The sequence below is a fragment of the Watersipora subatra genome, chromosome 1, assembly GCF_963576615.1.
Source record: "Watersipora subatra chromosome 1, tzWatSuba1.1, whole genome shotgun sequence".
NCBI lineage: Eukaryota > Metazoa > Bryozoa > Gymnolaemata > Cheilostomatida > Watersiporidae > Watersipora > Watersipora subatra.
In genome coordinates this window covers 40,650,313-40,662,550 of record NC_088708.1, presented here as the reverse complement: position 1 = coordinate 40,662,550, position 12,238 = coordinate 40,650,313, and the positions used below count along the sequence as shown (strand labels likewise).

General features: G+C 36.8%; 1 protein-coding gene across 1 annotated transcript in view; it reads left to right on the top strand.

The window, feature by feature from the left end:
• Positions 1-12,151, top strand: part of LOC137402379 (probable cysteine desulfurase) — a 16,889-nt gene extending 4,738 nt beyond the window's left edge. Inside the window, exons 5-19 of the mRNA XM_068088882.1 lie at positions 245-371; positions 1,011-1,142; positions 1,498-1,679; positions 2,237-2,369; positions 2,581-2,691; positions 2,835-2,971; positions 3,508-3,625; positions 4,701-4,786; positions 5,010-5,078; positions 5,589-5,717; positions 5,796-5,907; positions 7,270-7,422; positions 9,361-9,414; positions 10,093-10,216; positions 11,857-12,151. Coding sequence (XP_067944983.1) covers positions 245-371; positions 1,011-1,142; positions 1,498-1,679; positions 2,237-2,369; positions 2,581-2,691; positions 2,835-2,971; positions 3,508-3,625; positions 4,701-4,786; positions 5,010-5,078; positions 5,589-5,717; positions 5,796-5,907; positions 7,270-7,422; positions 9,361-9,414; positions 10,093-10,216; positions 11,857-12,140 — 1,951 coding nt within the window. The 3' untranslated portion in view covers positions 12,141-12,151. The remainder of the gene's footprint in view (positions 1-244; positions 372-1,010; positions 1,143-1,497; positions 1,680-2,236; positions 2,370-2,580; positions 2,692-2,834; positions 2,972-3,507; positions 3,626-4,700; positions 4,787-5,009; positions 5,079-5,588; positions 5,718-5,795; positions 5,908-7,269; positions 7,423-9,360; positions 9,415-10,092; positions 10,217-11,856) is intronic.
• Positions 12,152-12,238: the final 87 nt, after the last annotated feature.

Here is a 12,238-nt window from a genome sequence, read left to right as displayed (position 1 = left end):
TTATTATTCCCTCTGTAAGATCAGCTGTGGAAGTTAATTTCTATTGCCTTAACTTGAGAAGTTTATTGTATCGCGTGTAAGTGGGACTGTTAACTGTCACTACTTGAAAGGCCTTTCTATCATAAGAATGTCCATTGAATGCAATTTCAATGATAGTTCAGTCATTTGTTTCGTGTCTATCAGAACTTCCAGGTAGGACTAGGACTTGCATGAATTTTATTCATAGAATAGCGTATGTTTGAAGGCAGATGATAAAGAAGGCGGTGAATGCCAAGGAAGACGATGTTGTAATCTTCACGGGTAGCGGAACGACGGGGGCCATACACAAACTGATCGGGGTGCTAGAATTGCAGCGGCACGCAAAAGATATGGTTGGTTTGTCTTTTATTCATCCGGTGTTGCGCTCCACCCACTTCTGTCTCACAAACTGCTAGTGAATGCAATGCTTGTATCACGCAGGGGTGACATTAGCTGTCATTCTCTGAAAGAGTGGTCAATTGCCCTGAGCAGCAGTGATGCAACTTTTTTTGCAGCTTTTTGCAATTGTCGGACATCTACTTGCTAACCTTGTCTTACTAGACAGTTGAACAGAAAGGTTGTGGAAAGACTTTACATACAGATTGCAATACGAGCCGATGTTGAAATAAGCACGCGGGATGTCGACTTCATTACTACTAACAGCATATTGCCCTTTCTGTGCCTTGACAGTATGTGTACAGTGGCTGGCATGGTAAGGCTGTGTAGTTAGGTATTAGGGATTGTGTGCCAGTGTTCATAAACAGGGTCTCTTCTTGCTACTGTTCAGGTAGCCAGGATTATTGTCAAGTCTGACTACAGCTAAGATAGCCAGGGTTAAAGCCTGCTAAGGTCAATTAGTGGTTATAATAGTCGATAATATAGTGATTCTATTTTCTGTCACAAAATTTAACCAAAACAAAATTTAGACAAAGAGAAAATGAACAATTTAATATTGTTATTAAATTCGTAACTCTTGTGCACTGCTACTTCAGGTGGTGTTTGTCAGCCCGTTTGAGCACCACTCGAATCTGCTGCCATGGAAGGAATGTGGAGCTACAGTCGTGAGGATTGATGAGAGTTCACGTGGAGTTCTTGATGAGGCCTGCTTAGAGAAGAACCTTAAGGTTGAGTAATACATAACTATTGTTTGTTGATAAATCAAGCGATATTGTAGTTCTAATTTTCAAAGCTTCAGTTTACTTATTGTAATATCTGATTCACTGTTAGTATTTTTTTGTTTTCACCAACTTATAAAAATCTTCAGAAAGTGGTCTTTTGAGAAACTGCAGTCAAATGTAATGACATAGCGATTCATATAGAGCGAAGAGATATTAGCTACAAGAGATCAATTTTATTCTGATTATGTAAACCAACAGATCTCAAGTCAATGCCACACAGGCCTCAGTTTCTTATTATAAATATTTACCTTTACACCAAGAATCCCTAAAAGCCTCATCACATGCTCCCTTATGTTTGTAGGAATATGGAGGGAAGGGTTACCGAATGATAGCTTCATTCAGCGCTGCCAGCAACATAACCGGTATAATGTTAGACACTGTGGCTCTGTCCGAGCTCTGCCATAAATATGGAGCTCGTTCCTTTTGGGATTATGCTACAGCTGCGCCGTATCTCAAGATTGACATGAATGCAACAGACATGGGGTAATAACTCCAATGTAGTCGAAGCTATCGGTCATCAAGTTTTCACAAAAAGATAGCAAAGACTAGTTTTTTGAAGTAATTAATGTAACTTTCTGAGACTTGAAAGTCCATTTTATTAGTATTGGCTGCACTTAAACTAGGTCAAGGTTGTTTCTAGACGAGTCTGCTAATCAGGCCAACAAAGATGCAGTTGTCATCTGAAAAGACCTTTATCGGAGAAACGGGAGTATAATGCTAACCAATATAAACACTTCATAAAATTGTCTCACAAAACCTAGGAAGCAAGTCTATTTATAAAATATAATTAAGGTTGGAACTATGTTAGCGGTCACTCTGCAAAGTGATTATTATCCAAGTTCTGTTGTCACAACACTTGCTTTCTATCTCACGCGGAAAACAAATTTGTCTTCAAGAAGTGCCGTATCACACCAACCTGTTCTATAGCCCCACCTTTTTGTGTTTAAATTGGAAATTGTTTTTTTTTGATGTGCTCAACTAACTTACTTTGCTAACAAGGTGACTTACCTCCCTAACAAGGAGACTTACCTTTTTTCTAGATATAAGGATGCAATTTTTGTCTCGCCTCATAAGTTCGTAGGAGGCCCAGGATCACCAGGAATCTTAATTGCGAAGAAGGCCCTTTTCACCAACGCAGTTCCACATCAGGCTGGAGGAGGAACAGTATTATATGTAAGCAAGTAATCTCGGTGTTCATAAAAAAGTTGAACTGTATATGAGATCACTTAAATGAATGCATTTTTATCTTGAACGTTTTGTGAGATCATTATGTGGTAAGAACCAAATGTTTGTGCGAGCAGACAACTCTTGTTCATTGATTAAATTTTGATGCCCTTTAAAAAACGCAAGTTACCGGTATGTGAATATTGATCTCAATTTGCAGGTGACAAAAGGCCAGCACATGTATGTAGAAGACATTGAAAGTCGTGAAGAAGGAGGAACCCCTGCCATTATTGAGTCGATCCGTGCTGGTCTCTGTTTCAGACTTAAACAGGTATGACTGGTTAAATAGCCAAAAGAGTAGTTTACCTCATTTGCATTCATTTGTGATGTAGCTAGTAGTTGCAACAGCTATTCTTAACAGAAGATAGTAAAGTTGGCTTAAGATAGCATGTCTCGTATTTTTCTGTATTTTAGGATATTGGTCCTGAAGCTATTGAAAGAAGAGAAAAGTTTCTTTATGAAGAAGCACGGAAAAATTGGAGTCACATCGCAGAGATGATAATACTAGGGGCCAGTTCAAGCAGGCTGCCGATATTTTCCTTTATCATTAAGTAAGTAGACGGCATTTCAGCTATGAACAGAGAGTGCAACTCCTACTCTGTCATGTCAGCTATGAACAGAGAGTGCAACTCCTATGTCATGTCAGCTATGAACAGAGAGTGCAACTCCTACTCTGTCATGTCAGCTATGAACAGAGAGTGCAACTTCTACTCTGTCATGTCAGCTATAAACAGAGAGTGCAACTCCTACTCTGTCATGTCAGCTATGAACAGAGAGTGCAACTCCTACTCTGTCATGTCAGCTATGAACAGAGAGTGCAACTCCTAATCTGTCATGTCAGCTATGAACAGAGAGTGCAACTCCTACTCTGTCATGTCAGCTATGAACAGAGAGTGCAACTCCTAATCTGTCATGTCAGCTATGAACAGAGAGTGCAACTCCTACTCTGATATGATGCTATTTATTGCGAAGATTTATGGCTAAACCAATTTTGTCATTAATATCATATTTTTGTATGATTTGAGATATAGTAGAAATAAGTGCGTTGTCCTGTGTAGAATTAAATACAGGCACTGTATGTTGACAGATATGACGATCAGGATAACTCCCGATACCTTCATCACAACTTTGTTGCGATTCTCCTCAATGACCTCTTCGGTATTCAGGCTAGAGGAGGCTGTGCATGTGCTGGTCCGTATGCTGAGGTAAGGCTCTACCCTTGCAAAAAACAAATATCAATTTAAACACGCTCGTGTCTTAAAGATTGAGTAAGCAATTTGGACCAGCAGCAACTTGAGTTTGAAATTACAAAATCAAACTGAGGTATGTAATCAAAGATGAGTTTTGACTCTTTAGTTTTTGCTACCACCAGATTTTACACCAATTAGGAAAGTAATATATATCCTTGCAAACAATAACTACTATTAGTCATCTACATCATGGCTCCTAGACAGCTCATGGATGTCTTTATTCTCTGGTGTAGTATCAGTGCGTACAGCGTTTTCAGCAAATCAGTTGAAGCTTTCAAGCTAGCATAAAATTTTCATGCGTCATGCAAGTGTTTTGTCTTTTAACAATATTCACATTTTAGCTAACAGTGTTTCGTGAACTGGGCTTCTACAGGACAAAATACATGTAGCATCTTATGTAGGAAGTTGAAATTACTAACATATTGTAGAAAACTACGCGGTTAAAAAAGCTAACCTTCTACATGGGATCATACCTACCGGTAATAGTTGCATCAGAAACCAGTCATCTTACTGCTAGCCTTTCGCTGTTGCGAATAACAAAACTCTTTTTTCAAACACTAAAAGAAAGTTTCTTGGTAAATTTTAATGGTAGTTTGTTGAGCTGTTGGCAAGTATCTCGGAAGTAATCGGCTAAAATTACAAAATAGAGTTGTTTTACTGCAACTTTAAAAGAGTAGGCAAATCCTTTTGTAACTCAAACATTTACTGAATAATCATAAATAACTCCAACACTTCATGTAATATGAATGAACAATATATTGTCTCTCATTACTATTTGCTGTTGAAAGAAGTTATTATGAAAAATGACAACATTCACACAATTCCTTACTTAAATGTTACAAAAGTAAAACCTGTTTACTGAAAAACAAGATAATTTCATTTGTTGCAGATAAGGCTAGGCCCTTCCTAGTTGAATATGTTTACGTGGTTTAATCTTGTCATTAGAAATCTTGTGAACTTCCTGGCTGTACAATCAGACCTATTCCAATGACGGCTGTGATATTACTATTGTTGAATTTTCTTGCTTCAGGGCTTACTTGGTATACAGGGAGCAGATTTTACAGTCTTTCTTCAAGGAGATGAGGCGAGCACTAATGGAAGCACAGGCGGAAAATTGTAAGAATTTTTTTATGTAATGCGATATATGCATCAACCTTTGAAGCAATCTCATGCATGCCGGCAACAGCCAACTTCAACAAACTGCCATAATTTAGTACTTCTCAGGAAATACTTGATGCTTTCTTCAGATCTAACAAAGATTTCACATTCTCACTACATACAAAAAACGTGTGCAAACTTGTGGCTGTTTGTTGTATGGTAATGATACATATATTGACAGCAAAGACAGCGAACAGGTTAAGACTCTCGTAGAGAGATTCAGTCGTGTAAGCAGACGACTAAAGAAAGGGTACGGTGGTGTCGGTTTGCTTTTCCCCTGATTGGCTCACGTTTACTAGCAGCTTATTAACTGCTTTACTGTTCTGCACACAGTTATGAGTTGCCCCCTCTCTGTTGCTTTACTAATAGCTAGTCAGAGCTGTGTTAGTTCTGAGTGGTTTAGAGTTTAATTCAAAAGCAATATGAATAATAATATGTTGACTGGTTAGCAGGCTGGTAATATCGGGCTCTAATGTTTAAATGAAGTCTGACATGATAACACAAGATAATAAACTACATATACTATATGTAAATATATTTATATATGCTGATAGAGTAAATTATAATAATTTATTATATTTGGTAGGTAATTAAAGATATAAAATTGTTGAAACATTTTTAATTTCCAACAAAAGATTCCTCTAAGATTATGTCAATACACTTCAACGGATTATTTTAATGCACATTGGAAACGGCTTTTCGGAAACCAAAGTGATTGATCAAAGTTCCAGAAGCAGCCTCACACATTATGTATTTTCAGATTTTGTACCGACGATGAGGATGATAACAGTAATGATAGTGGCAATGATGACAACTGTGGTGACAGCTTTTGTGAGAACCAGCAAGGAAAAGCATCAGGAAAAAACCTTGGCCACCTTGAGATAATGAAGTAAGCATCTCAACATCTGAAAGTTAAAACCTAAATATTTGTGGAATTGAGAAATGAGATCCTATCCTTGTTCTTTAGGCCAGGATTTGTGCGACTGAACCTTCCATATTTCATGAATGCCAAGGAGTTCAATTATGTGATACAAGCAATTCGGCTGCTGGCAAAAAATGCCAGGAAACTCCTTCCTCTTGTAAGTACTGTAAATGAATTTATGGAATATCATGTCATAATATCTCACGTTATTATGTGTGGAATCTTAGGTAAAAGATGGTTTGAGACGGATCTTAAGTCAGTCATTCATTCATTAACATGGTAATACCAGTCACATAACTAAATACCCCTGTTGACTTGTCCGTGATGATCAACAAAGCGATAAGTGACACTGATTTTAGAGCATAGAGGATTTGCTAGAGAGTGCTAGTCATAGACTCCTTAAAGAAGTCTTCTTTAAGGAGTCTATGGTGCTAGTACAATATGAAGCACGGATATTTATTCTATTGATAACAAGATTTTTAATCAATGAAATAGTTTGTAAATGTGGACTGAAGTTCCTAATTTATAGCCATGATTGTAACTATAGCTATGTAGCCTATAGCTATGTAGCCATGCGTATGTGAAATCTGCTACAATGAAAGCTCATTAATGAATTTCAAGTTGAATTAGCTCGTTTTGAGTTGGCCTTGTAGTAAATCAATTTGAATTGACCTTTAATTGAATTTAAGTTATTTTGATCTTGTGGCGGTTTTATTTGGAAATTCTGTTAAATTTACTACAAATTTTTGTTGAATTGAGTTTTTGTCAAAATGAATTTTTGTTGAACTGGCTGTATTGAAATTAGATGATAGGTCGTACTCATACGGTGTAATTTCTTTGTCTTTTTATGCTTTACATCGACTCAAAAAGTTGCAACACTTGTAGCCTGTATATAGCAAGTGGAAGTAGTTTGAACAGTCAGGTTAAACAAAGGCTAACTAAGCATTCATCAAAACATTGCACCAAGAATACATCTAATCAACTAGCCTCGCCGGTTAACTGAGGAAATCAATCAACAAAAGGGTAATAGTTTAACGTTTTAGCACGCCACATAGCAAACTAATAGGTTTGCTAGAAGAACCTGCTAGAATCAAGGCATAAATACTGTTGTTACATGTAACCCAATGTACTTCTTTCAGTGTGGTGTAATAATCTCGAGGTTTTCAAAAATACTGTTTAGTTTCATTTAATGAAGTATCTGGTGCTGGGATCAACTATAAATAATACAGAATTTAAAATTTTATATTATGAAAATTTGAAGTCTGTTTATGCGCTTCTAAACCGATTTTAAGAGTATTTTTACTGAAAAATAACATGTGTACTAAACAAGACACTGTCAGCTCTTTTAAATTTAAGGTGAATAGAGACAGTCTACATTCTATAAATAATTTGGAAATCTAATGAGAAAATAAATCTGTTATTAAATCTATTGATAAATTTATTGATAAATGAGTGGTTATGACAGTTAAGTAAGAGAGATTGGTATGACTGTAACTATGTATCTAGAGTCGTCTTTTAGTACCAGTTCAATCCCAAAACTGGAGAATGGAAGCATCGAGACCATCTCAACTCCATTTTGAATCTCAAGGATGTAACATTTACAGAGAAAATTGAAGCCGGTAACCACCCAAAGGCACCCCGTGTAAGGCGTCTAACTGACAAGTACTTCCAAGTAAGTACAACCTATAAATGCTCTCTGCATGGTCTGTCTTACAAATACTATGTATTGTTAGTATGAAGTTCTGGCCACAAGACAACTGAGCAAAACTTTGTCTATTATGTATAGATTAGCTGTGCTAATCGGCGTTGCCTGGTTATTAAAAAAGCATTTGGTCAGAAAGTTGATTTGTATTCAACATATAACAACATTTGCCATTCTAACTTTCAAACTACATATCATGAGAAAAGTGTTTTGTGTAGTTGAAATAAATTAAGAGAGAAAATAAAACAACTGAAGGTTATCAAACTTTGTCAAACAACTTTTAAACTTCATATCATTGGAAAAATGTTTCGTGCAGGTCAAATAAAATTTTAAAAATAAAACCACTATGAGAAGGTTTAGATGTAAATGTGAAATAATTAGCAAGTAATAGCTAAATTAAGTCGGTTTTGCTACAATTGCAATAAAAATGATTCGGTAATGATACAATTAATACTGAGAACCACATAAAAATACTAAATATGTAGAATTATTAATAACAATTCTTGTATAGAAGTGTGTGTATAAAAAAGGTTCGTATTCCACCAAAAGCTATTCATCAAAACTTGGAATACAACGATACTGGTACCCCTCAATACTGGTACCTCTCGATACTGGTACCTCTCAATACTGGTACCTCTCGATACGGGTACCTCTCGATATGGGTACCTCTCGATACTGGCACAAATGTAAAAATGAGATATCGTCTTGTCTTTATTTAACCGAATTCAGAGATAATGTCGAAGCCCTTTCCACGGAGACGATATAATTGCCTGCGAGAGAATTGGCCTTGACTCCAGATATAGTAATTGAATCACACAAATTATTTCTTAACAGGGGTATCGTTATATTTTTATAACAGGGTAAAATAATCAGCGTGCACTATAGCTATAGCCGGAATAACAGACAGATCCACACACATACTTAGAGAAATATATAGATTAGCTAACTACCTGCATTAATTTCTTTTCAAATGACCAATTTGATTGTGATTCAAAAATCAAATAATAGAATCACATAACTACAAGACAAAAGAAAACTGTAACGATTAAAATTGTTAGCTCCTCTGATATGCCTCCTGTTCTTAACAACTTTGGTTACTTTGGCCAAGCTGTGCACTCGACAGGCTCCGATTCAGCTGCCAGGTGGCCAGCCCTGTTCTTTAGAAAATTCCATGTCCACTCACAAAGTTTGCATAGCTTTACACAACCTATATTTACACTTGAACTTTCCATAGTCAAACTATTCTGACACTACATGTAGGTGTAGTGTCACTTGTAGAGGTGTCGAGTACATGGAGGTGTAGTGTCACTTGTCAAGGTGTCTAGTACATGTAGGTCTAGTGCCACTTGTCAAGGTGCCTAGTACATGTAGGTGTAGTGTCACTTGTAGAGGTGTCGAGTACATGGAGGTGTAGTGTCACTTGTCAAGGTGTCTAGTACATGTAGGTGTAGTGTCACTTGTAGAGGTGTCGAGTACATGGAGGTGTAGTGTCACTTGTAAAGGTGTCTAGTACATGTAGGTCTAGTGTCACTTGTAAAGGTGTGTAGTACATGTAGGTCTAGTGTCACTTGTAAAGGTGTGTAGTACATGTAGGTCTAGTGTCACTTGTAAAGGTGTGTAGTACATGTAGGTCTAGTGCCACTTGTATAGGTGTCTAGTACATGTAGGTGTAGTGTCACTTGTAGAGGTGTCTAGTACATGAGGTGTAGTGTCACTTGTCAAGGTGTCTAGTACATGAGGTCTAGTGTCACTTGTAGAGGTGTTTAGTACATGAGGTGTAGTGTCACTTGTAAAGGTGTGTAGTACATGAGGTCTAGTCTCACTTGTGCCATCTAATAAAGGTATCATGCATACATTTTTCATCGCTCATCATTGATATCTTGTAGCACTACACGTTTACTTTTTTAGGGTTGTCTGGACTTTGCTCGAGATGTGTTCAAAAACGCAAGTGCCTGGTGTGCGGTAAGGCTAGTACTGCAGTCTTCTTGGTTGCTAGTTTTATACGGTTCAAAGAGCAACTATTGGCTAAGGAGTTAGTCGATGGCAAATTACTGTAGCTGCTAGCTGTGAAAAAGCTTTTAAAGTTGAAAAACGAAATGTACAATTGAAGAACTAAGTTTGCTGGATGAAATGCTTTTTTCATGTGCCACCACTAATGTCAGACTTTTTACAAATGTTGTAAAATGTCTGACAGTCTAAACTTTTTAGAAATTTTTTTCGTGGTTGGAGGTGAAATTTTTAGTTGCTTATTCCATGAACATAATAATGAGTAACAAATTATTTTATAAATCTAGCACTTGTAGTCACTTGTTATTGGGTAGGATGGTGCAACTTCAAAGTTACCAAAAGCTGGATTTGAAGGCTTCATTGTATACTAAAAGTAAATTATTACATTTTTTCTGAACTTTGCACTGTTGTGAAATGGTGAAGTTGTAAATAGGATTTTCATATTGCAAGTAGTGGTGGCACAACGCAATTAGTTATGATGGCACTCGTCTTTGCTCACGTTTGGAGTAGCATGAAACAAAACCTATGAGCAAAACCTTGTTAAACAAAAAGCAAAGCATAAATTTACTGCAGCAAATAACATGTTGCTGGATTGTTATGCGATGGCATATTAGTTTCTGTATTATATACCAGGGTGTCAACACATCAACAGACGTGAAACTGAAAAATATCATCCCAGAAAATAAGCATGACTTTATTTGGTTTGTGGAGCCCTGGGAGGCAGCCGAAGATCCAAGGGCGGCTAACAGTGATCCAAGTAAGTGTTCGTCGATATTATTGGTTAAAATCAATGATTATCAGTTGGTTGACTCTTTGATCTAAATGTGCAAACACTGCCAAACAGCTTTGCATGTTCCTTGTGAAAGCGAAAGGATTACTCACTTTCCACAGGCCCCAGTTGTTAGCACAAATGACTAGCACTAAGTGGTGCACATGAAATATTTAGTCAGCAGCAGTTCGCTGCAGTAAATTTCTTCTGACCAAAGTTGCTCTTGATATTACCAAACTTTTTAACAAGAATATCACGAGCACTAAACTCCTACTGTTGGTGTCATAAGAAGTTATTCGTTGATAAAATGTAACAATTTTTTGCCAATTACTTTACTTAATAAAAAGTTATTATTAGCCGAAAATGTCCTTAAATTTTGAAACTAGATTATTTATTTATAGAATTTTCTTCACTCTGTAGGATTGTTACACCTGCTCGGCTCATTTAAAGGTTGACTTGCAACAAAATTCACATTACAGTTATTTGGTATCAAAAGATTCACCATGTCTTACTCTGTTGTGTTGTAAGTGCCAAATATGTGAAAATGTGATTACAAGCTCTTAAAAGCTCAAAAATGAAAAGCGGCCGTAGATTAGAATCTCTTTATTTCGATGACGTAGTCATTACATTTGGTTATTGTCTTGTCACGTGATGTTCTCACGTGAATTGAAAGGCCAATAAAAAGCTCAATAGAAGACCTATCGTAGTACTAGTTAATGACAAACACATCGAGTTTTACCGAAGACCCCGTATCAAATATAGATGCTCGCTACTTTACAGTTTTATTTCGGCATTATTCAATCGTCAAGTTGTTCTCTGATCATGTGACCCAATACTTCGCAAATAATTTCTGCAGCACTTTTTCGATTATCACTATCACAGGTGACCAACAGGCTCGTCATGATTATCAGACAATGATATGTACTCTTTCGAGCTAAGGTTAAAAACTTTAACGATTTTTTATGGTAAGTTATAAGTTATCAGTGCTAAAAGTGACAGCATTACAATGACGATAAAACAGACGCGTAAGAACAATAGACATGGTTTTATTGAATGCGTGAAGTATATTTGTGAAAATATTTCGACGAATAAGGTTGCAAGAAAGTGTAAACAGAAACCATCTCTCACAACTACATCACATTTGAGCCGTTTTGGAAAGGGAATTCAAACTACGGCTGTCTCGTGTGGCTGCGATTTTCTGTTCGTTTTTGAGCTTTTAAGAGCTTGTAATCACCTTTCCACATATTTTGCATCTACAAAACAGCGGAGTAAGACATGGTGAATCTTTTGATACCAAATAACTGTAATGTGAATTTTGTTGCAAGTCAAACTTTAAACGAAGTTGTAAGGTCAACGTGACCTGTTTTATTACTGACACAAATACAGCAGAGGACTTGAGCATTATTAGAGATAACAATAGCACCTGTTTACCATGAAAATATGTTTTCTATCTCCAACTATGACCTATGAGCAATATATCGCAAGTGGAATACAGCTATTTTGGTTTACTATGCTGCAACCAGATGTAGGTAAATATCGTAAGAAATATAAGCAAGCGTTAGCGGGCCTGTAGGTCTTCAATTTACTAAGTAAAGCAGTAGGTGACCTAAAGAGCTGTTGTCTTGCAGAGACGGCAACAATGGTAACAAGCAGAAGAATATTCAACCCACGACAAATGAGCATACTCAGCAATAAGTCATCCCGTAGCAGCCTCAGTTCAACCGGACCATCTAGCAAAACAAAACTCAAATCTAACAAGAAAAAGGATGGTAGAAACCGCAAGCCTATCACGGTAAAAGATAGTAGAAACCCAAAGTCTATCGTGGAAGAAGGTAATAGAAACCCCAAGCCTAACGTGGAAGAAGATAATAGAAACCTCGAATCTATCGAGGAGGAAGGCAATCTCGACTGATACCACCAGAAGTATTTATAGTATATGCTCAAATTATTTCAGTGAATCTCTCTGTGTTGAAGACTTGTATGATATATTTCTGTAAATGATATATTATG